General features: G+C 34.0%; 2 protein-coding genes across 3 annotated transcripts; both read left to right on the top strand.

Annotated features, from left to right (window-relative positions):
- The first annotated feature begins 7,019 nt into the window (after window positions 1-7,019).
- LOC134228342 (uncharacterized) lies at window positions 7,020-11,045 on the top strand. 2 transcript variants are annotated; one of them, XM_062710007.1, is made up of 2 exons: window positions 7,020-7,229; window positions 8,824-11,045. In XM_062710007.1, the coding sequence occupies exon 2, from the start codon at window positions 8,847-8,849 to the stop codon at window positions 9,795-9,797; it is 951 nt and encodes a 316-aa protein (XP_062565991.1). In that variant the 5' UTR covers window positions 7,020-7,229; window positions 8,824-8,846; the 3' UTR covers window positions 9,798-11,045. The 2 variants fall into 2 exon arrangements, with proteins under 2 accessions (XP_062565991.1, XP_062565990.1); XM_062710006.1 differs by having other exon boundaries at window positions 7,021-7,233.
- A 4,377-nt stretch (window positions 11,046-15,422) lies between these two features.
- LOC134283894 (uncharacterized) lies at window positions 15,423-17,084 on the top strand. Its single transcript, XM_062766421.1, has one exon. The coding sequence runs from the start codon at window positions 15,423-15,425 to the stop codon at window positions 17,082-17,084; it is 1,662 nt and encodes a 553-aa protein (XP_062622405.1).
- Window positions 17,085-26,604: the final 9,520 nt, after the last annotated feature.

The following is a 26,604-nucleotide window of genomic DNA, read 5'->3' on the forward strand; positions in this document are numbered from 1 at the left end:
TAAAATCTTCGTTATCATTTTCATGGATATAACAGAAGATATTGAGTTTATTAATATTAAATTCCATTGATCAATCGTTTGAATCTATGTATGATATCATTTACAACGGAGATAAGTGAATTATTAGATACATTGAAAACAAGATTAGGTATATTTTATATTTACAGTTAACACATGATAAATTTGTTATTCTAAGTGTGTTAATGATTAAAAATTATCAACTACTTTTCGTGTATATCTACAAGCTGTATAAATTATAATTGATACAGTATAAAGCGAAACAACTCCTACCAGAAACGACTTAACTTCTCCGTGCCTTTTGAGTGTCGGATGTTAATTGAATATTGTTTCATTGTAGTTTACAATGGTAATTTCCATTCTCATGTCGATAGGATATATCCTGGTGAGCTTGAGATAAAAGATACCACAGAGTCTGACACATCTTGTTTCATTCTTGGAAATATATTCCACTTGAAAGTGACGTTAAAGGGGCATGGACACAGTTTCCACTGAATTTTCAAAACCAATTTTAATGTTTACTATTCCTACCTAAGGCTTCATCTAATGATTAGCAAAACTTTGAACAATATTTGTTGATTAACAAACGAGATACAGAACTTAAAGTTCTTCATAATGTAAACAAGCTCGTGCCTTGTTTTTGTTTACATATAGAAAATATTATATATATCTATAACAAAATGAAATTCAGTACATCAATAGAAACTGTTGAATCGCATTTAAAATTAACTTTTTTATTGAAATTATCTACTTTGAACGAACATAATATTAGTATATTAACCTATGTAAACAAAAACATGACACGGACCTTGTTTGCATAATAATGGTTTGGAGCTATAAATCTGTCTTGTATATCGACATTTGCCGTTCAAATTTTTGACGATTATTAGAAAGACCCTAGTTAAATATGTTTAAAAGTGGAAAAATAAAATTTGAAAATTTAACTGAAACTGTGTCTATGCCCCTTTAATGGTGATACAACTACCAAGCTCTATGATAAACGGGATTACTTTAACTTTTCAATCGTCAACTTCCCCTTACTTATTCAGCAATTTACCCTCATAACCTGTATACGGAGAAAATAAAAGCAAATAAAACGTAATGGTGGTGGTATATACCCTTATCATTCGCGTACGTGGTTGATGTATCTCAGTCGATTCGATAGGCAAGAACATGCTCTACGTTAGAGATGCTTACTCCTTCAAGGTACCTGATCCCACTTTTGATGTCGTTAGAGGTTTATGTTTTATCCGCTCTAAATCTGTTTTGTTTATAAAGCATTGATTTAGCAGACCTATGTGCTTATTAATGTTAGTTAATTAATAAGTATGAAAAACATCAGTCAGCATTTGACTTAATGATTAATTATATTTCCTATATCTAAATGTCGAATCGAAGACAGAACAATTTATTTTCTTTTCTGATGTACAGATTTTGAATGATTCTGCTTCATATGATTCAAAAATGTGTCTGCTAATAACGTTGTGAAAATGGTACCACTGGAAAACCGAGAGTTTTGAGAAAACATAGTTTCTTTTAACCACATAGAATTTGTCAATCAGAAACTCCAGCATTTGTTTGATATCACCTTTCAAGGTTCTATATGTACAGAATGCATTTAACATAACGATATTACAAATGTCAATTGACAAGAAAAATAGATTTACGAGTATCATTTTTATTGAAAAAGCAAATGTCAATGAGGTAAAAAAAAAAATCCTGGACTTTAATTTATATTATTAACAGTGTGAATTCTACTAAAGATTGTAATTTTCTGTTGCAGCATAACATGGTCATTTACGAGGGCTGTTCGGAAATTATTGTGACAATTACATTTACTTCATAAAAGACGAAGATAATTTCATGAAAATTCATCGACATTTTATGAAGAATGACGTATGCAAAATTTCTAATTCCTATGATAATTAGATAAGTTTCGGTGAAATAATAAACATGCATATGTCTATCGACCCGCAGCAGCATCGCTACGTCATTTAATGTCACGCGTCAGCCGGAGATGTTTCGCATGTGAAACGATTGGTAAGCCTTTAATACTGTTCTTTCTTTGTTATTACATATAACTACAAAAATCAATTCTCTTTTCTTAAACTATTCTTTGAAAAATGTATGATGTTGCTACCTCAGTGATTTATTTGTGGGAAAGGATGACTTAGAATCATGCAGTGCCGATTTATGCAACGTGGGTTTAATACCGTAACTATATTAATACCGTACGTAAAAACTCATGGTCGTCTAGGACTTTTAATTTTACTCTTGTTAAATTCATTGTAAAATTATGTGTACCAATGAAGTAACAAACTATAACACACCATTTTTCTTCTCGTTGTTATTGTTTTAGCAGATCGTTTAGTCTGGAAAAGAGATCTACATTGCGCTACACAAAATATAGGTATGCTGGTTGCTCCGCCCTTGACGTCAAAGTCCATTTTGTCGTTGTTAGCAGATTTCTCTACCGCGCTTAATTTTTTTACGGTCTCCATATGTCTGATCAAATTTCTATAAAAGTTGCACAACATGAATTTGAAATGAATTAAGTAGAAAAATTATGCACTTACAGTGGCTGCAACGTTATTTGTTGACAACTTACACGAGCGATCACATTACACGAACGATTCCGCACAACATGAATTTGAAATGAATTAAGTAGAAAAATTATGCACTTACAGTGGCTGCAACGTTATTTGTTGACAACTTACACGAGCGATCACATTACACGAACGATTCCGCACGATTAACGCACGATTAAACCTGTTACACGAACGATTTTTCACGCACACGATTCTACACGTTACACGATCTTACACGATTGCTAACGCAAACGCACGATTCTTCTCTCAAAATAGTTCAAAATATTTAGGAATCGATATTTTCAAAACGAAAAACGGCTTGATACTAATTTAAAATTTCAAAGAATTATCAATATCATTTCATAGACTTTGAAAAAAACGGAAATGGATATTTCTGTAACTTAATACATGTAAGACTTAATATTTTAGATTATATAAAATTAACGGATTTTTTTTTCGTTCTATCAGAAGATGTACATGTATGTATGTGGACCGTAAAATATGACTGAATTTGATTTCATGATATGCAGAAAGGGGGATACGATTGAAAAGAAAAATGGCAGCATGGAATGACTTGAATTTATTTCAAATTATATCCGTATGCTTCCATTGATTCAATGTATGTGAATCTCTAAAAATGAACTTTCCATTTATTTAATTTTTTTTATTTGCAGATATTAAAAGAATAATTAAAAGTAAGCTCCAGAGAAAAACACAGATAAACAGAACCCCGAAAATCATTTCATGTGCATGTCAATTCGTTGACTAAACATTTATGGAATCTTGAGTAATGTTTATTTATTTGTAAAAATAATTATTTTTGACGTATTGATTTTAAAAATTTACTGACCACAAATAGCAGTAAACAAGAATTAAAATCACATAAAAAAATATATAAGTACGGTTTATCACAATATTGATCGCGCTATATGACGAGAACTTAACAGTGTACGACCTACTCTATTGCTTGTTTACGAGCGATAGTTAGTTCGTTCTGCATTCAATTATGTAAAATGCGCTTCATTCATTTTATTTTGATTTAAATAAATAAATATAAAAAAAACAAGGGAACTGCTTGTTCTATTATCAACATTCCGATAAAAACTTACAAAACGAAATTTTACACGTTTCTAAACCAAACTCGCACCAGAGGGCGCGCTCCGCTTATTTATGGCGTGTTGGAGCGGAGGAGCGTAAACGCCCTCTGGTGAGAGATTGGTTTCTAAACGCACGATCGCGCACGATTAAAACCGCAAACGACTGAGTCTGATACACGCACGATCTCGCACGTTACACGAACGATCACGCACGATGCACCAAAAATTCTACACGATTGGTTTGTCAACAAGAACGTTTAAGCCTTTTTAAACTAAATTGTTTTATTTTTATCATAAGATAGAACGTTGGTGTTGCATATTTCCAATACCTGATTTCGTGACTGCTCCGGGTACCCCTACTTTTCACGCATTTATATACTACTGTAGTGAAAATATTTAACATTTGTAAAATATTTCTTGCTTTTATTAATTCTAAGTGTATGTCAACCGTATATGCAAATTTTCACCGAAAGACGTTCTTAAGAAAGCAAAATATACACAATGTCTCAATAATCTTCGAACAGCCCTTGTATATTATTGATACGTTCAGTGCACCTATCGCCTATGTTTTCCATTGGAAGGTCGCGCAGTATTACCAATAAAAAGACTGTGTTAAGAGAGGATTTTATGTGTTCAATTTCGTGTATTTGGCAAAAGAAAAAGATTTCCGTAGTTTTCGTGGGTTTTTTTTTTTTTTTGTTATAAAATATTTTAATGATATCTTCATGATCACAAAATCAATTCCGTTTGAGTCACATTTGAGCTGATTATCAACGGTTGGAGCGGAATTTCGATTTGTGTTGTTGTCTCTGGTTATGAGGAGAAAGTCTGATGACACAACATGACGACTTATAATTATATACAACCATTATTCATCGAAAAATTTCGTGACGGTGGATGATAAACAATTCAAATTGTCACGTTTTGAGTTTGAGGCGATTAAACAAATAGACTAACTGTAATAGAATGGTATGCACGTTTTTAATGTACATGAATGAAATATATGTAGATAACGAGCAGATTTTGAGCTTAAAAGTCCATTAAACAAAACAAAATAACTAGAGAGCAAACACGGATCTCAAAAACATCAGAGATGGGATCAGGTGCCATGAAGGAGTGAACATTCGATCTCGTGTCGACTGGTCACACCCGCAGTGTGCTCCTTGGCATGATCGGAAAATCCGTCGTCAATTCAGTGTGTAAATAACGGTCTTACAATTAATATGAAAAACGTCTTTCATTATTTGACATAACGATAGATTTTATTTCCTGAACAGGTCATTGTATCGACCATAGAACTTACGAAATGATGACTTTAAACAAGACTGCTGTTATGCTTGTTTCATCAAATTGTTTGTCAATAGATTACTGCGGTTTAAAAGTTCTCTATGTGTAGAGCATGCTCTTGCGTATCTAATCAACTGAGAGATACATGTTTAAACATCGTATGCAAGTCATAAGGGTATGCAACACCACCATGGCCACCCCATTACGTCTTATTAGCAAACATTTTTAAAATTAAAATAATGCAACATTTATTCACAATCTTATACAGGAAAAAAAGAAGTATATTGCTGTGTAAATATTCTTAAATGAATATTTATTATTTAGTGGCACAGTGGTTAAATCGTCTGCTCTAGGGTCGCGAAGTAAAGAGTTGATAATTACGTCGCGGGTTCGAATCCCACTGTGGGGCGTGGAGACCGGTCCTTTGGATGAGACCGTATAAACCCGAGGTCGCAGTAGGTGCTGGTACGAAAAATATCTCTCCCTGCATAATGGCCCTAAGTTCCGAGTAAAGGACAACATTTGCAGCTCTCCACCAGCAAGTGGTGGCGTCTCCATATAAGTCAAAAATTCTCGTGAGGGGCATTAAACACAATACAATCAATCAATCATTATTTAGATAAATCGCCTACATATTTTAAAATCCTCAATGGCACCTGATCCCATCTCTGATGTTTTGGAGGTCTGTGTTTGCTCTTCTCCTTTTTTGTATTGTTTTATGGACTGTTGAGCTTGAATGCTGCTTGTTATCTCCATATATTTCATTCTATGGTCAATACAATGTTTTTGTCTTGACGTTTCCGTACAAATTGTGAAGTGTAATTTAAACTTTAGAAAAATATACCAAGCCAGGTGAATTTTATTAAGAAAAGCAAAATGGTAAAACTCAGCCTATGTTTTATTCCTTATTTTTTGTCATTTTGTATTTCCTCATAAAATTCACCTGGCTTGGTATATTTTTTTAAAGTTTTATTACACTTCTAGCACCAAGGTAACATATTCTGAAATTTGTTTTCACCTGTAAACCTTTACTGAGTGTTATTTGTCTATACGTATGTTTTTAATGAAACATTAGTAATATTTTCCAAGTTTATTTCATTTTCCAGTTCTAAGAAAAAAATGCTATGAATTATCCACTCTTCTAAACTTGTGACATGATATTAAATCTATTCCAAAGAAAGAATTTGTTTGTCTCATCTGTCCTTAAGTCGCATGCCTTTTTCACCCATATCGAAGCAGTTTGATGATCCAGACTCATTTCCATTGTTTACTTTATTTATTTCCCGGGCGACAATTGATGGTTATGTCATGTTGTAAATTTTGAATTTACCGGGTGGCAGTAAATACAAAATTTACAACATGACAGTTACATCAATGTTTTCTTGTTTCTTTTTAAATTAAAATATCTTTATTTTTATCATAAATATTTATTTCAACTTGAATAGATTTTTAATTTTATTCCACATCTCTCTCATTAAATTATCGAAATATTTATGCATAAAATAAATTATAAACATAAACAATGACAGGACTCTCCACAGATTTGAACTTTTAGATTTTTATTGCAGACGAAAATGTGTTATCTTGTTTTCCTATTATGTTTTTGTGTATGTGTACTACATTTTTCATTTTGTTCGAACATACTATCAAAGGCTACATAACAAATTGCTAAAAAATTTATTACAATTACATTCCAGTTTTTTAGCATTTAAGATGAGTAATAAGTAGGGAACGTGCAAAATAAACAGATATGAGACACACTTAATTATGACAGAGTACATTAAGTAATTTATAAACGATGAGGAATGATTTATCAAATAACGATATTCACATCCATACTTCGACAAGGAAATATTCTTAAATATATTCTTAAATATGTCGATATTTTGAGGAAATGGAAATTTATCATCATCGTCATCCAAATAGGACAAAAATGGTTCAAAAATCTTAACCGGTATTGTTTATGTTTACAGAGAAGTAAGTGCAATTATTATACAGTTGAGCCCCGGGGGTCAAAGTCAGGCATTTCACTACACACTCTGAATGTGTATACCAACTTGTCCGACAGGGTGATAGGGTGTGTGTATGAGCGTGAATCGCCAGGGGGGTGTTTGACAGCTGATCATCGACATTAATCACCGAGGGCGGAAGATGAGATCATGCATGTTTTCAGTTGAAGCTGTAGCAGAGATGTGATGACCTAATTTTAGGATTTTTACTCGTGAGAACCCTAACCACAGTGAGTAACTATGTAATGTTTCATACATGTATATGTGATGTTAAATGTTGTATATTTTAGTTTTTCCCGTATCTTTTTTAAATATACACGAATATTTTGATTATCGTCAGTATCATGATAACATAGCTTCTTGATAAGTATGTACATTGTAAGAATTAGACACGTGTTCGTTGTTTGGGGAACCGGCCATTGTTCATGTTGTTGAGATGTTTTAAAATAGAGAAACGATGTAAGACCAGGCAAAGTCCTGTAAAATACATGTAGAGGAAAAGTGTTTTATTTCATAAATCTTGGGCGATCGCTATGGTCAAAGCGTTATATAAAATATTGAGGAGTAGATGTGAACGGACGATAGTGTCTTTAGAAGGAATGAGTGTAAAAACAGTAATGATTCCTTGACATTAACAAGACATTTAAAAATGTATTTTAGCAATACAAAGATCATTGGATAGGATACATTTTTTTTAAACAACGAAAATGAACAATAAACATGATAAATACACGTGATGTATTAACAAAAAAAAATGTAGAAAGATTTACAGTGCACGAAGAGAGAGAGAAAGGGGAGAGAGAGAGATGACTCAATTTAATTAGGTCTGAGAGGATGTTTTGAGTTGAATACTATAAAACTCTGTTTTAAGGAAGTTGTTTTTAATTTTACTTTCTTATGACGGAGATTTTACAATGTATACACGATTACATATATGCATTAATTAATAGAGAACATAGTAAGATTTAAAAAATACTTGATTTCGAAATTATAATTAATCTAGCTTGTTTTAATGCATATAAGGGTTTCTACGCAAAGATTAAAGCAAATAGACCCATGTGGGATTAAAATACGATCTTCATTCAACTATGTTAGCATTCATTTCATTAACTAATGGGCCAGTAATTCTTTTTTATATAAATAACTAGATTTTCGAAGCTTTCCGTTAATTGAAGATCATAGTATTTCAGTACAACTTTAATGTTTATTATGTAATTAATAAGATGTTAAAGACGAATAAAAAATCTAGATTCACTAGCTGCAGCCTTATTCAAGAAACGGTCAATCTTCAATCTAGCATTAAACTCTCTCAAAAACGACTTTAATTTCCTTCTCGCAAAACGGAAACGACTTACACAAAAATCATTACGGAAAAATAGACAATTGAAAGAGTTATTATTACCCTAATGTCCTCTACAAAAAGATTTAGCAATTAATTAATCATACAAATTTTAATTGAATAATTTAAATTTTTGCCGAGGACACTAACTCTGATCATGATCAAAACTGAGATTTTTTAAAAATTATTCTTCGAATCTGAAAGGTCTTAAAGGACACAAGCACATTTTTTTTTATCCGTGTCATCATTTGAACTTGTTGAATACTGAAAGGAAATATCTTTTTAAGATAGATGTTGCATTGATACTGAAATAGGATTCTTTGCTGCCTTTTAATGAAGAGAAACTTAAGTATTAAAAATTAATGTTAATCGTCTATAAAGTAAAAAAAAACATTTTGAAAATTTGACTCATACGGGGGAATACCATTTGGTTGCAGCCTTTTTGAAATTTAATCATTTGCTAAGTATATGTTTATTTTTAACAGGTTTTACACCATTTATAAAGACTATGACTGCCAGCATGCGAGGCTCACGGGTGGTTAAGCTCGCCTTGTTAGTACTGGGCGTAGGAGCCGTGATGTACTTCTCGACTTCCTGGATCACAAGTTATAACGAAGCGAGAACAGTCCAAGTCAGTGATCCGTGCCAGAGGAACTTCACCGAGCTGTCCAAAATAGAATCTGTAAAGTCTTTGCTTCCAAAGCTTTCACCAAAATTTACAAAAGAGGGATACTGTGAGGGATTCCCCAAGCGCGATAAGAAGTTGACTGCAAGAGAGATGCATCGTAAAAATAGGTGTGTAGGAAACTTCAAACTTGACCATGCGCGTGGAAATGGAAAATTCTGGGAAGGAGAAACTCAGTACATCCGCCATACACACCATAAATATCTAAACTCGGACAGTATAGTTCTTGATATTGGCGGAAACAAGGGCGAGGATGCTGATGCAATGATACAAGCTTACCATCCGGGCACTTATGTAATTCTGGAGCCAATCAACTCTCTCTTTACATCGCTAGTGGAGAAGTTTCGAGAATATAAAAATGTTATATTGTATAACTTTGGAATAGCTTCCAAAAACGACATATTTTACGTGAATGTTGTCGGGCACGGTGGTGATGCCACGTCTGTTTTTACAGAGAACAAGGGCGGGCAATGTGAGCTCAGGGTTTTTAATACCACTGACGTCATTTATCGACTCGGTGTTCAATGTCTGGATGTAGATCTGATCACCATTAACTGTGAAGGTTGTGAATTCGACATTCTAGAGACCCTAATTTCCAGTGGTTTAATTTCCCGCATCAAACACGTGCAGTTTGCGACCCACCCGTCTCTGCCACACCTTAAGCGACCCGTAGAACGCTACTGTGAAATCCAGCAGAAATTAGCCCGGACCCATACAATTGACTATCAATACAAATTTTGCTGGGAGACGTGGAAGAGAAAAGATATTAAGTAATGTATGCGTTGCAGGGACGCTATAATACAGGCCAAGTGACGAAAGGATATACTAAACAATGAGAAGACATAAGGTTATACAGTAAAGGAAGGGTGTCGGATGATGAATGTTGGAGTGTTAGGATATGAACTGGATTCAATCTGACGGTTAAGCGGTGTATGTGACGTTATGTTACTAATTGCATTACAGAGTCACAGTGTCTCAATTCTCCGGGTCCTAAAATCTCAAACCAAAACTATCAAAATTACGTGCAATTTTTAACTGTTTTCCATGGTGTTTATGAAGCAGACAAGATGTTCTGCATGATTTTTATAAACATTTAATCTTCAACTATTTTTAGTGAAATAAGGACCCATACGTCCAGCAAATCCTGAAGGGATGGGCTTAAACAATGTTAAAGGCCAGTATATGTACATGTATATTGAAAAAGTTCAAAAATCCTGGTGTATATTGTAAAGGAAGGTCGAAAACTCTTGTCATCTAGTAGACCTTGCATTTAAAGTACTTGATGAAGCCCCATGCAAGTGCTGGAAATAAAATGGTTGAAATGTCGACAAAGACATATTTTTCAGTTGTTAGAAAGTGCATCACCCATCCTAAATTTGGAGGTAAAGATTCGAACAAATTTTCTACATTATCTGAGGATACTTTTGTATCAATATCACTTATCATGACTGCTTTTAATGACAAGATGATTTTATGAGATTTTTACTGTATATTTTATGTTATACTTTGACGATCAATTATGGCACACCCTACCCCCGGAAGTCAGGATTTGAATTAACTCGAATCTACACTACCTGAGGATGTTTCAAAATCAATATGAAATTTCATGGTTTTGCGTCTCTTGAGATATATTTTTAAAGATGTCGATCTGCTCTACCCTTGGGGTTGATCATTTGAACAATCTTGAATCTACACTATATGAAGATGCTTCTATATCACCAGTCATTACTTTTGTAGAATGTTTGGAGAAAACAGCCACGTAGTTCTTGAGAACAAATCGAAAATGTCAACACAGTCGGGCGGAGTGACAGGTAGAAAGACTGAAACAATACGGCTGTTATTATTCTATTATAGTACATGTGATGTGCATACGTGAAAACTTTTTGAAAATTTGAATAAAATAAATAACATCAACATGTTCAACTTTACAACATTTTATGCAACCATTTCTCTTGATAAATCAAAGTCCAGGCTTGACATTGTAGACGGCGGGCTGCTTTTTCAATAAAAATTGAACACGCACTTACCTTGTCATTGGTCATTTGCAAAATTATTATGTTTAAAAACATTCGGTTTATACAAACAAGTACTATAAAGTTGATATAGAAAAGATGCTTGAGTTTCTGCTTGACAATAACTATGTAGTGTTTGAAATCAGGGACCTGTTTTACAAAATAAAATAAATGGTTAAAACGAACAGAATTCAAGCTCAAAAAGATGAAAACCATTTGCAAAGCAGTGTTTAATGCAATTTTGCAAAACATTTAGATACAAGTCGTAATGAGGTCCAGTCTGTGTCTTTCCAATAATTTGTTGGAAGCTCATGGTTTGTACAAAATCTTCTACAAGAGAATAGGAAACGTTTGCTGTTTTGCTTCAACTTGATATTTAGATTCATGGACGACTTATTATCAATTAATAGCTATGTCCATCTATATGTCGATTGGATATGAGCTTGATGTGAGCTTGAAATAAAAGAAATCACAGAGTCTGACAAATCTGTTTCATATTTGGATATTTTTACTAGAAAGTGATCTATGTTATCCTAAAAACAAAACTTTAAGATAAATGTAATGACTTCAACTTTTCTATTATTATCTTACCTGACTTTATTTGAGGCAATATACTCAAGGCGTATCTTTTGTAAATGGGGTATGTCTCTCCGTTGATTCGATACACACGTATGTTTAATACAATGACCTTATCAGCAAATACAATTTATCATTAGGCCAAATGCTGATTAACGTTTTTATAATTATTGTTAGATTACTATTTACATAAGTTTCTAAGGATTTTTCTGTTTACCGGTTCATGACAAGAAGCATACAGCAAGTGTGTCCAGGGATGCTTACTCCTACACAGCAGCAAATCACACCTCTGATGTTTTAGAGGTTCATGTTTGCTCTGTTCCCTCTTTGTATTGTTAAATTGAACTGTTAGCTCGAACAATGTCCATTGTCTGAGAGAAGCACATGAAAAAAACGAACAGTATTCAAGATCAAAATCAATAAAACAATACTAAACAGGAGCAGAGCAAAAACGGACCTCCAATACAGCAGAGGTTGGATCATGTGTCATTTAAGAGTGAGCATCCCCTGCCGACTGGTCACACCCGTGTGCTCTTTTTCCTGAACGGGAAATAACGGAAAAATCCGTTGTCAAATCAGTGTATAAATAATGGACTAACAATTGGTATGAAAAAAGTCAGTCAGCATTTGACTCAATGATAAATTGTATTTGCTTACAATATCATTGTTTCGACCATAGAATCGACCCGTATGCAGGTGATGAAGGTATATTTCTGCATAAGTAAGGGAACTTGACGTTTGTTATCTCCATATGTCCCACACTAAAACGCCAAAGTACATGGTATATTGGGAACTTGGCCAATTTTCACTTACTAGTTAATCATTGAAATTAAAATGAGAAAGATTTTTTGGCAAAATGTTTGCACCGGCATCAAGACATAATTTGCCTTCGGCCAACTACTGAGTATGTTAAAGACATTTTAGATGAATGTGGACTATCTTATTTATGGACATAACAACAGCGTAGCATTAATTAAAAATGAAATAAAAGAATATTGTTGACAAAAATATCCAAAACTTGAAAGTTAATGTTTATAATTCATCCAAGGTGTTAATTATCGCATTTATATAAAAAAAAAAATACTTGAACTAAAAGGATATCTTGATAATATGCCTCGAAAACATTCAATTTTGTTATGTAATTTTAAACTCGCTATTGAAACTGGGAGTTGGAATAGTCTCCCAAGAGAACAAAAGATTTGTTTATTTAGTGATCTTTATTAGATTGTTGATGAATTTCATTATGTTTTGAATACACAAAAAACTATCTCACACCTTAAAACATTTTTGTGACGTCATTCTTTTGTTTCTACAGTCTCGTATTTCAAAGAATGTACTAGCTATAGTCCAATATTATTGTCAGGAGTACAATATTATATCTAATATTGTACTCCAAAATAATATTGGACTGTGTGAAACAAAGGAAGGCGTCACCTAGATTTTGCACAGCGAATGAATAAGGCAGAAAATAAACAAATATTTCATCATTTTATATACAAATCAACAATCTCGTAATCCAATTCAAGCAATGGAGCAATCAACATCTCGTAATCCAATTTAAACTTTATATAGAAACCAATTTATGCAACGAAACTTCAAAATAGGAGTATCTCAGAAATCCATTAGAATGTACACTCCGTCCAGACAGGTCACTGATTCTGAAACGACCGATATTGAAGCACTTATTTTAAATTTGTGATTTTTCAGAAAACACATCCAAATAAACACTGATAAATCCGCATAAAGTGGTCCATTGTAGAACGGTAACATTCGGACAAGTTTACACTCGATCTGTTAATATATCCCATACAACTCCGATTTTTTTCCCCGGAAAATTAATTTCAAAATATATTTCCAAATTCATTTACGTAAAGATGTGGTGCTTTCGATATCCATTATCCAAGGGACAAAAACGGCACTTTCCTGGAATATATTTGCCTACAGGTCACTTACAATCTTCATACGTTAAAAAAAGATCCTTCACAATACTCTCAGAATCGCTTATTATCATGAAGTTGCTCAGCTCTTCTTAATGCGTCCGTAGAGTGTCACAACGATAAATAATATATGATTGGGGTTCAGTAAAGGTTTTAAATTCAAAATCTATTCATCCCTTTGAAAGAAATATCTGAAACCCTTAAGCGCCCCATTCATTTGGTTTGGTCACCGTCACAAGTATCGTATTATGACAATAGCCAATACAAAAGTGCATTGAAAAAATGTTTTAAGTAAGATACAAAACTCAGATGGTCTATTATGTCAGATACGGGACTGAGACTCGGTGCCTTAATGCACTGTATATTTATTGCGCACAAAAAAGTTAGCTCAGTTCTGGATTAATTCTTCTAAATTCTTACCTCAATTGCAAATAAGCTAGATTTCAATAAAGTCCTAATCCTCTATAAATTACTTTCTTAGTTTACATCTGTACGAAGTGCTTTGGGCCGAATGAACTTGCAAACCAAAATGGCAGCAGGATTAGGCGAAATTTTCGATGATTTCAATTTCAGGGCCAGGAGGGCTATGAAAAACAATTATAAGGAATGTTTTTTTTGTGGAAACAGTGAAAGAATATGTTAAAAACACTAGTTAATAATATTTTGAGATGACAGTTTAAAAAAAAAATTAAGAAATAAATCGAGATACAGCGCACTTTTTTGTGCGCAATAAATATACAGGTTTTTTTTAATGGGAACGCTTAATGATACATTAGATTGCATCATTAACGGTCAATCATGTAGATACGTATTTCCTTGTTTCAAAAAATTTGAAGTTTTAATAACTTTTAAATGAATAAGATTTTTCATTGATTTTTGCGTGAAATGCTATCAAAATATATAACTCATGATATTATACAGAAAATATTAATTGCAAATCTGTGTCCAAGTACCTGTAATTAAGGCTGCTTTGTATTTGTGACGCTTAATGATATAATAATATCAATAAGCGATGATTTAGCATTAGCGGTTGAAAAGGTCAACCCTTACTGCAATAATTTATGCCACCTATTTGCTGTTTTTAATGCCACATCTAAAGACTGCTTATTGCTCCTCTCCTCCACTTATTTTGACCCTGCAGTGTGTTCTTCTTCAAATTAATGCTTGGAGAAGAAATACAGAAAAATGTTAGAAGATATGAAATAAAACTTTAGGGGCTTTGAAGTTTCGCTGAGAGGGTATCAATTTTCTACACAGTTCAAGTGTATATTTTTTATCGCCCACGAACTATAAACATAATAGGTCATGTTACCGATAATGGCAAACACGCCTGTCACGTGATTATCAAACCAGGAAGAAAAAACAAACCGAAAGTAGATTTGGAAACACCTCAAGAAAACTTCAAGGTAGCCAAAGCAAGTATGTACATTTTAAAGTATGGTTCATATCAATATAACGGTTTTTTTAATATGTAATTATTATATTATGTATATTTTCTCTCTCAATCCAGCCTACTGCCGAGAAATTCGCAATTATTTAATAAATTGTCAATTAGTGACATTTATATATTTTAACCCTGGGATAGTTGTAAACATGGGGTATTGGTAGTTTTATTTTATTACAGCTTACGACCGTCTTAATTATTAATCATGTCAGAAGTGGAAATATTTTTTTTATATCACATCGCTTTAGAAATCCATGCAAATGTTAAAAAAATATGCATCCTGTCTTTTTTGAGAAGTACGGGGGTTAAATCAGATTGGCGGTGTAATGCCATGTAAAGCAGAATACCAATTTTTGTTCTAATTGATACGATAGTTTTAGTAAAATATGAATGGTTCTTTTTCAGATATGGTTGCAATGCAGAAATAAAAATGGCCACTGCCACCAGCCAGGCACAGGAACTCATAACCTGTGACCTTTGTGTCAAACCTGTCCAGCAATTCTGTAACAGCTGCCAAGTCGGTCTTTGTAAAGACTGTATCAACAAACATGTCAACAGCCTCAAGTCCATGAAGCATGACATTGTTCCTTTCACCAAGCGTACAGTACAGCTTGTGTTCCCTCAGTGTACATCTCATTCCCACCAGAAATGTGAGGCCCACTGTCAACAGTGTGATGGCCCAGTCTGCATCAAATGTCTTTCAGGACCCATTCATAAAGGTCATGACATTGTGGACATGGCAGATATCATTGCTGCCAAGAGAGAAAAAATCAAAAGAGAAACTGAGAAAATTGAGGACATTATTTCTGAGAACACAGCACAAGACAAAAGCACTGAAACGAAACTTTCCAAATCCATGGCCCATTATGCAGATTTACAGAAACAGACCAAAGATAACAGAAAACACTGGCACCTAGAGGTGGACAACATCTTTAACAAAATGGAATCCCTGATCCAGTCACTCAGAGATCATCAAATTACAAGTCTAAAATCATGCCAGTCCAACCTCAGAAGTCAGAATTCCAGTATGATCCAAACTGTTCAAGAAAACAAGGAAATCCTGAAGTCCAACAAAGTGTCTGATGTCAACAATTACCAATCCAAACTGAAGGAATACAAGGAAATTCCACAAATACCTGATTTTTCATTGCCCTCATTTCAAACAAACTCAGTCCAAGGGAGAGAACTCAGCATAGAATTAGGAGAATACAAGGCTACACTGACACAGACATCACTATCCAGTCTGACAGATGTAGTCTCCTTTTTATCTGTTAAGGAATTATTAGAAGAGGCCAAAGTGATTGCAAACATTCCGACAAATGTTAAAAAATTATATAAAGTGGTCTGTGTAGGATCAGATAAAGCTTGTATTAGTGGAGAAGACAAAATAATAACCTGTGTAGACATACATGGAGCTGTACATGGCACTGTCACCAGTACATGTGTAGATTTTCCTAATGACATTACGGTGACCAGACATGGAGAACTAATATACAGTGATGGTTATAATGGAACTGTGAACATTGTCAGAGATTGGAAGACAGAGACACTGATCACTACACCAAAGGGCTGGATTCCAATAGGACTGTGCTGTACCAGGTCAGGGGACATCCTTGTTGGTATGAGTACTACTGATAAAAGTCATCATAAAATAGTCCGTTATCAGGGACAGAGAGTGACACAGGAAATAGATAAAGATGAAAATGGTGATCCAATCTATCAAGGAGGAGAAAACGCAGTGTTTGTGGTGGATAACTACAATGGAGACATAGTGGCCTCTGATGGTAATGCTATCACAGTGGTTGTGGTGGACAGGACAGGAAAAGTCAAATTTAGATACAATAACAAGCCTCCAGGCGGAAAGAAATCATTCTGTCCTGAACAAATAGTGACAGACTCCATGGGTCATATCATTGTGACAGATCCACTCAATAAATGTCTGCAAATCCTAGATCAGAATGGACAGTTCCTCAGATGTGTGGGCAAACTTGGAGGAGATACACCTGGTGGACTGAGTGTGGATAGTGAGGGGAGGTTGTGGGTAGGGATACTTAATTCAACGAAAGTGAGAGTCATACAATACATAAAATAAAGATCAAACATTTAGTCATTTTGAAAAAATGTGTATCCTAAGATCATGATATGAATTAAACAATTAAAAACATCAAACATATTTCATGTTCCAGATCATGGCTTTTAAATTTATATAGAGAGAAATAAATATTTTTTAAAACGTTCAAATGAGATTAACCCCCCCCCCCCCAAAAAAAAAAAAGACATGGATTTATGTAATAAATTCAATGAAAGATTTATAAATCCTCATAACTGTATCAAATGCAAGTCTAAATAAAGTACATCAACCGTTTGAGAGTTGTTATTTGTAGAAAGAAAATATATTATTGGATCAGCAGCGCCACATCTTTTGAGTTAACGTAAAAGGAAAAGAAAAAGGAACTAGATACGATCTCGTTGCGAGCAACGAGTGGGTCTTCCGTCCGATTTTTGATGAGATGAGATAAGATTTTGATTGAGATTTTCATTCTAAAAAAATGATTTTCCATAATCTGTAAAAAGACATTGAATATTAAAAACATAAAAAATTCAACTTTTGACCCTCACGGCCCCATATATTAGGGATCAGCCCTTTTATCTTCATATCATCTTAAAGCTCTCAGGATTTTGATCACTCTTTGTTCAACAACTATCTAGAGATTCTTTTTCGTTTTAAAAGTTATTTGCAAAAGAAATATTTAGGGGCCAACCCTTCAACTCCCTAATGGGGACGTTTAGCGAAAATTAAAGGTTGCAAATTGTTCAGAACATGATTTTAAACATTTTTTTTTCAATATTACTTATCAAAATATTTCCCACTTTTGAGATATAAAGCGTCGAAGATTTAGCATTTTGGCCCTTTATGGCCTTTTATTATGTACCATACGATATTTAAATCATAATGTATAGCTGTAGATTGTTAAGATAAACATCTTTGCTTCAGTAATGTATTACAAAATACTGACTGCTAGAGAGTTATCGATTGAAGACTTTTAGCCCCTCTTTGCCCCTAATTTAAGTGCCCAGCCCCTTTTTCTTGATTTCATCTAAAGCTCTTAGGATTTTTATCACTTTTTGTTCAACAATTATTCAGAGATTCTTTTTCGTTTTCGAGTTATTTGCAGAAGAAATATTTAGGAGCCAACCCTTCAATTCCCTATTGGGGACGTATAGCGAAAAATTAAAGGTTGCATATTGTTCAGAACATAACTTTGTATATCTTTTGTTCAATATTACTTATAAAAAAAATTCCTCACTTTTGAGATATAAAGAGTCAAAGATTTAGCATTCTGGCCCCTTATGGTCCCTTATTATGTACCATTCGACATAAAAAAAAAAACATGATGTATAGTTGGAAATGGTTGAGATAAACATCTTTGCTTCAGTAATGTACTACAAAATATTAACTGATAAAGAGTTATCGATTAAAGGCTTTTAGCCCCCCTTGGCCCCTAATTTGAGTGCCAAGCGCTTAATTCATCTTAAAGCTCTAAAGATTTTGAACAATTTTTGTTCAACAACTATTCAGAGATTCTTTTTCGTTTTCGAGTTATTTGCAAAAGAAATATTTAGGGACCAACCCTTCAACTCCTTAATGGGGACGTTTACGGAAAAAATAAATGTTGCATATTGTTCAGAACATTATGTTGAGCATCTTTTGTTCAATATTACTTATCAAATTATTTCCCACTTTCGAGATATAAAGCGTCAGAGATTGAGCATTCTGACCCCTTTTGGCCCCTAATTATGTAGCATACGACATAAAAATCATCATGTATAGTTGTAGATTATTAAGATAAACATTTTTGCTGCAGTAATGTATAACAAAATATTGACTGTTAAAAAGTTATTGAATAAAGACTTTTGACCCATATTTGCCCTAATGTGATAAGTCAGCACTTTTTTCCTGACATCATATGAAAGATCTTGTAGTTCTGCACAAATATTGTTCAATATGTGTTAACAAAATAATTATACTTTAAAAGATACAATGCAAAATATCTCAGAAATTCAGTCATGATTCGTGTCCTAAATTTCGACCCCTACCGAGCTTCCATGCTAGACACTTCCGAAAGATTTGAAAGTATAGGTACAAAACAAAAACGTGCCAACTGTATTCGCTGAAAATTTCGGCTCTCTATCTTTTGGCATTTTTGAGTTTTTGTCCGGACAAAATGGTCACTAAAATGCGATTAAAGGGCGATAATTTCCGACCGAAAGTGAATTTCTTAAAATTAAGGGAAACGTATCAAGTTCAGATCATGATACATCATCCCTGAGAATTTCATATAAATCCGTCCAAGCATCTCTGAGAAATCATCTGCACAAAAATAAGGACAGAAAAAAATAATAATAACTAGAGCAAAGCTCGTTGCAAAGCAACGAGTAGGTCTTCCGTCCTGGTCGACCGGAAGTAACTTTCATTTTTTACAAATGAGTAATTACGCCCATAAATGGTTTTAATCTTCTAAATCTATGTTAATTAATGCAACAATAAACCAGTTTTTGCTACTCCCAGTTTGACCGGAAGTGATGACGACAGACGGAAAATAATTTTTTTTTGTTTCCTGTGAGAGATGTTACCCAAAAACTTGTTAAGAACGGCAAAAATACGCGTTTTCTGACTACTTCCGGTTTGACCGGAAGTAACGTCGCCGGACAAATTTTGACGAGACCAGTAGATTTTGCTTGACATTTAGAACAACATTGCTTCTTACATCTATTACAAATTTTCAATACTTTTAAAGATATCAGGAAAAAACTGGCCCCACTCGATCCCTTATTTTAGGGGCCAGCCGCTTTTTCGAGATACCGTTTGAAAGATCATTTAATTCTAAACAAATTTTGATTATATGTATTTACAAAAAATTTACAAGTAAAAAGATATAATAGAAAAAGTGTAAGAAATTTTGAAACGCTCAATGTGACTTTTTTCAGACCATACCAAGCGTTAACGTGCAGTTCTTCCGGTGAAAGTTAACAACACAATGCAAATCTATATATGTTGCTCTATCTTCCATAAAAGTTTCAACTTCCTGTGATGAGCGGTTTTAAGGAAGAGCGACGGACAAACTGACCCTTAAAAAACACAAAATTGCGAAAATCTTCGAACCGAAAGTGACGTCATCAAAATTTAAAAAATGCATCAAGATTTTTTTTTGTGTTCAATCAGACCTGAAAATTACATAAAAATCTAACTAGCCGTTTTCGAGAAATTGCGTGCACAAAATCGGTAAGAAAAAATAAGAAGAACTAGAGCAAAGCTCTTTGCAAAGCAACGAGTAGGTCTTCCGCCCTGTTTTGACCGGAAGTGACGTCAACAAAAGAAAGCAATGAGCTAAGTCGTCTCCAGTGACTTTATAATCTTAATTTTGCGTCAAAACCTATAAAAATAAGCTATTTTAAGCTACTTCCGGTTTAACCGAAAGTGACCTCGACGTCCAAAAATTCAGTTTTATCCCTCTAGTGACATATGTTACCCAAAAACATATCAAGTAAGGCAAAAATATGCATTTTATGACAACTTCCGGTTTGACCGGAAGTGACGGTGCTGGACGTATTCTGATGACTCCAATAGATAAAGCTTGACATCTACTTTGCTTCTTTGACGCATTACAAATTCTCAATACTTTTTGAGATATCAAGGAAAAACATTCGGCCCCTCTAGGCCCCTTATTTAAGGAGCCAGCCCTTCTTTCGAGATATCATTTGAAAGATCTCTTAATTCTGCACAAATTTTGTTCTACAGGTCTTAACAAAATATTTACAAGTAAAACGAGTATAATAGAAAAAGTTTTAGAAATTTTGAAACGCTCAATATTACTTTTTTCAGACCCTGCCAAGCGTTAACGTGCAGTACTTCCGGTGAAAGTTAACAACACAATGCAAATCTACATATGTTGCTCTATCTTCCAGAAAAGGTTTCATCTTCCTGTGATGAGCAGTTTTATAGAAGAGAGACGGACAAATTGACCCAAAAAAATCAGTAAACTGCGAAAAACTTCAACCCGGAAGTGACGTCATCAAAATAAAAAGGGTATCGAGATTTTTTAATGTTCTTTCAGACCTAAAAGTTTCATAAAAATCAAACAAGCCGTTTCCGAGAAATTGCGTGCACAAAATCGGTAAGAAAAAAAAATAAGAAAAACAGTGGAAAAGAAACAAACCATTAACAAGAAGGTCTTCCGCTGAAGAAGGAAGACCTTAACTAGAGTAAAGCTCGTTGCAAAACAACGAGTAAGTCTTCCGTCCTGTTTGACCGGAAGTAACTTTCACTCTTTAAAATAAATGAATAAATAATCCAAAATGGTTTAAATCCTCCAAATCTATGTTAATTCATGCAAAAATAAGCCATTTTTTGCTACTTCCGGTTTGACCGGAAGTGACGACGACGGACGGAAAATTATATGCTCTCAGTGACAGATGTTACCCAAAAACTTGTAAAGAACGGCAAAAATACGCATTTTCTGCCTCCTCCCATTCGACCGGAAGTGACGTCACCACACAAATTTTGATGACTCCAATAGATTAAGCTTGACATTTTGAATAACTTTGCTTCTTTAACATATTACAAATTCTTGGGTACTTTTTGAGATATTAAGGAAAAACTTTCGGCCCCTTGCGGCCCTTAATTATAGGGGCCAGCCCTTTTTTGGAGATATCATTTGAGAGATCAGGTAATTCTACACTTCTTTTGCTTTATATGTTTAAACAAAATATTTCAGGTAAAAAGATATTGAAGAAAAGGCGTCAGAAATTTTGAATTTTACGATAGGACTATTTTCGGACTAAGCGAGCGTCGGCGTTTCGTACATCCAGTAGTTATGATATACTAAGTGCACTTTTCCAAAAGTTGCTCTTAGCATCACTGTAGATTTCATGCTTCTATGTTTAGTGCTTTTTGAGAAACTTGCCTGACAAAGTGACTCTCTAAAATTCACTAAATCGCAGAAAACTCCGAATCGGAAGTGACGTCATCAAAATGAAAAATATATATATATGTCTAGAGGTTTTTATGTTCTATCAGATCTGAAAGTTTCATGAAAATCGATCAAGCTGTTTTTGAGAAATCGCGCGCACAAAATCGGTAAGAAAAAAAAAATAATAATAATAACTAGAGCAAAGGTCGTTGCAAAGCAACGAGAAGGTCTTCCGTCCTGTTTGACCGGAAGTAACTTTATTTTTTACAAAATTGAGAAATAACGCCCTAAACAAGTTTAAATCCTCTAAATTTATGTTAATGAACCCAAAAATAAGCCAGTTTTTGCCACTTCTGGTTCGACCGGAAATGACGTCGACGGACAAAAATAAAGTTTTAGGCTTCCAGTGACATATGTTACCCCAAAACTTGTCAAGAACGGCAAAAATACGCGTTTGGCCGGAAGTGACGTCGTCGGACGTATTTTGACATTTTGAACAATTTTGCTTCTTTGACGTATTACAAATTCTCAATACTTTTTGAGATATAAAGGAAAAACTTTCGGCCCCTCCAGTCCCTTAATTTTAGAGGTTAGCCCTTTTTTCGAGATATCATTTTTAAGATCATAGAATTCTACACTTCTTTTGATCTATATGTTTTAACAAAATATTTCCAGAAAAAAAGTTTTCCTAGAAAAGGTGGTAAAAATTTTGAAATTCGCGATAGGCTTATTTTCGTGCCATAGCGAGCGCCGACGTGCGGCACTTCAATTAGAAATGAAATAATTTTTACATATCTATAGACTTCAGACTATCATTTCACGTTTCTATCTATAGCGCTTTTTTAGAACGCTCGAGGACAACCTGACCCTTCAAAAATCATAAAATCGATAATATCTCCAAACCAGAAGTGACGTCATCAAATCGTGAAAAAATGCATAAGGTTCAAGTAATTGTACATAAGTCCTGAAAGTTTCATGGAAATACATAGAGCCTTTCCGAGAAATCGCGTGCACAAAATCTGTAAGAAAAAAAGGATAACTAGAGCAAAGCTCGTTTCAAAGCAATGAGTTGGTCTTCCGTCCTGTTTGACCGGAAGTAGCTTTCATTTTTAATACAAATGAGAAATAACACCTAAAAATGGTTTGAATCCTCTGAAGCCATCTAAATTAATGCAAAAATGAGCCATTTTTTGCTACTTCCGGTTTGACCGGAAGTGACGACGACGGACGTAACTGACAAACCCGATAGATTCAGCTTGACATTTTGAACAACTTTGCTTCTTTGACATATTACAAATTGTCAATACGTTTTGAGATATTAAGAAAAAACTTTCGGCCCCTCTAGGCCCTTAATTTTAGGATCCAACCCTTTTTTTGCGAGATATCATTCGAAAGATCTTGAAATTCTACACTACTTTTGTTCTATATGTTTTGACAAAATATTTACAGGTAAAAAGCTATCGTAGAAAAGGTTTAAAAAATTTGAAATTCGCAATACGTCTATTTTCGGGTCATAGCGAGCGCCGACGTGCGGCACTTACGATAGAAACGAAATACATTCCGTAAATCTAAAGACATACCTGAAAGTATCATTGTCTATCTAAAGCAGTTTAGGAGAAATCGTGCAGACAAACTGACCATAAAAAAATCATTAAAGTGCTGATAACTCCGGACTGGAAGTGACGTCATCAAAACAGAAAAAAACGCATAAGGTTCAAGCGATGTAACATAAGTCCTGAAAGTTTCATGGAAATCCATCGGGTACTTTTCGAGAAATCGCGTGCACAAAATTGGTAAGAAAAAAAAACAATAATAACTAGAGTAAAGCTCGTTGCAAAGCAACGAGTAGGTCTTATGTCCTGTTTGACCGGAAGTAGCTTTCATTTTTAATAAGAATGAGAAATAACGCCTAAAATGGTTTGAATCCTCTAAAGCGATGTTAAATTAATGCAAAAATAAGCCATTTTTTGCTACTTCCGGTTTAACCGGAAGTGATGACGACGGACAGAAATGTAATATTTATGCTCATAGAGACATATGTTACCCAAAAACTTGACAAAAACGGCAAAAATACGCGTTTTTTGACTACTTGCGGTTTGGCCGGAAGTGACGACGCCCGACGTATTTTGACGACTTCAGTAGATTAGACTTGACATTTTGAACTACTTTGCTTCTTTGACGTATTACAAATTCTCAATACTTGTGAGATATCAAGTAAAAACTTTAGTCCCCTCAAGATCACTTAATTTAGGGGTCAGCACTTTTTTCAAGATACCATTTGAAAGATTTTGCAATTCTTCACAACTTTTGTTCTATATGTTTTAACAAAATATTTACAAGTAAAACGATATAATAGAAAAAGTGTTATACCGAGAGTTAACGTGCGGTATTTCCGGTGAAAGTTAACAACACAATGCAAATCTACATATGTTGCTCTATCTTCCTGAAAAGGTTTCATCTTCCTGGGATGAACGATTTTTAAGAAGAGCGACAGACAAACTGACCCTTAAAAATCACAAAATTGCGAAAATTTTCGAACCGGAAATGACGTCATCAAAATTTAAAAAATGCATTAATTTTTTTATGTTCTATCAGCCCTGAAAGTTTCATAAAAATATAACCAGCCGTTTTTGAGAAATTGCGTGCACAGAATCTGTAAGAAAAAAAAAGAAAAACAGTGGGAAAGAAATCAACGAATAACAAGAAGGTCTTCCGCTGAAGACGAAAGACCTTAATAAAAGTGAAAAAGAAACTTAAGAATAACAAGAAGGTCTTCCGCTGAAGACGAAAGACCTTAATAAAAGTGAAAAAGAAACTTAAGAATAACAAGAATGTCTTCCGCTGAAGACGGAAGACCTTAGTAAAAACAGTGGAAAAGAAACCAACGAATAACAAGAAGGTCTTCCGCTGAAGATGCAAGACCTTAATAAAAGAGAAAAAGAAACAATAGAATAAAAACAAAATTTTTCGGCCCTAAAAAATAGATCGATTGATTGTATACTGCTTAACGTAGAAATGATTTGAAAAAAGAATTATTTTTATTAATTTTATAGTACTAAAGAGCAAGAGCCATCTTATGCATAAAATGGCCCTATACTTATATCAATTAATTAACTATCACCCTCTTTCCATTTTTCATATATCAAAATAAAGTAGACACTTGGTGCTTTCATGTTCTATATTGAAATTTCATTTTGAGAATCCAATTATTTGAAAACAGGCTTTGAGAAATTGCAATGTTCTTCAACTTTGCAGAAAATATACGTATTTGACTACCTTCAACAAAGAATTAAAATATGAGCACAACCCACGATCCAAAAAATAAAACATGTTTTATGATCTTCAGAAATAGGCCTTTCATTATGTATTGGCATATTTTGGATCAGAGGTTGTGCTCTATATGAAATATTGAAAAAATGCTTCAACTTTAGGTCATTTTCAAAGGAATTTACAGGATATGAGGAAAATGACGCATTTTATGACGTCATAATGCATTGACTTGATGTGAAATTACGTCACAATTAATAGACACATAGTCACCAACAGTCCAAGTGATAAATACTGCATTTGCAACCCAAACTAAACGGTTTTGAATTTTAAGAAATTCTCAGGGCCAAATAAGGCCGAAAGTGGCTCTACCTCTTTGTTATGGTTAAAATCTCAAATGGAGGAGGGGGTGATTACTTTGTTGGTACATTTCCTTTACAGGAGGGTCTACATTTATATGCACCTTTAAAATAAGATACTTTGTTACGAGCTGCGTAGTGGATCAAAGGATCTAATTTTAATCTGATTGACAATTGATTGACGAAGAACCTCAAATTCCCCCTGATGGCCAAAGTGTATATTGTTTGGCACATATTTATTTGACGTATGGGTATTATTTAAACGAAGTTAAAGGTCAGTTTAAAGGTACTATTGTTTCCTAAGAATTAAAATAATGCTGTGTGACCGGTCAGCAGGGAATGCTCACTCCTCCATGGCTCCTGATCCCACCTCTGATGTTTCGGAGGGCCGTGTTAGCTCTGCTCCTAATTGTATTGTTTTATGGACTTTGAGATTTAATACTGTTTGTTATCTCCATATCCTTCTTGCTACTGACATATGAAGGATATGGAGATAACGAACAGTACTGGTATTCCATGTCAAATCCATAAAACAATACAAGATAAACACGGACCTCTTAAACATCAGAGGTGGGATTATGTTCCACTTTTTGATTATTTTTCAATTCTGGTTCACATCTGGTGTATTATGTGCTGAAGATAAGAAATAACCTATACAACTTACTAGAAACGGTCAGTCTGCAATTCTTTCAATTTCTCGACATCCATCAATGTTTTCTTTAAATTGTTCAGATTTGTCTAACGCCATTAACTGCTTGTTATTGTTTTAGTCAGAGGGCTGCCTTAAGGTTTTCGAGTTCAAATGTTACTGAACAGGTCTGGACGATTTCCAAATAAGGAAGTCAAGAACGATAACCGTGAATTGCTATTAATACACAGAATAAACAAGGCGGTAACCCTCTCACCAATCAGATAACAGCATTTAGACAAACCCATGAGAAAAAAAAATAAAACACGTGGTTTTTAAGTTTTTTGCTCAAAAGATTTTTTAAGAACAAAGTTTTTGTAAACTTTA

This window comes from Saccostrea cucullata, unplaced genomic scaffold (assembly GCF_032062105.1).
Source record: "Saccostrea cucullata isolate Sc308-1 unplaced genomic scaffold, CSIRO_AGI_Scuc_v1 ctg420, whole genome shotgun sequence".
NCBI lineage: Eukaryota > Metazoa > Mollusca > Bivalvia > Ostreida > Ostreidae > Saccostrea > Saccostrea cuccullata.

Bases quoted from the DNA above. Each gene is read 5' to 3' on its own strand.
- LOC134228342 (XM_062710007.1), top strand. From the start codon at position 8,847: ATGACTGCCAGCATGCGAGGCTCACGGGTGGTTAAGCTCGCCTTGTTA.
- LOC134283894 (XM_062766421.1), top strand. From the start codon at position 15,423: ATGGCCACTGCCACCAGCCAGGCACAGGAACTCATAACCTGTGACCTT.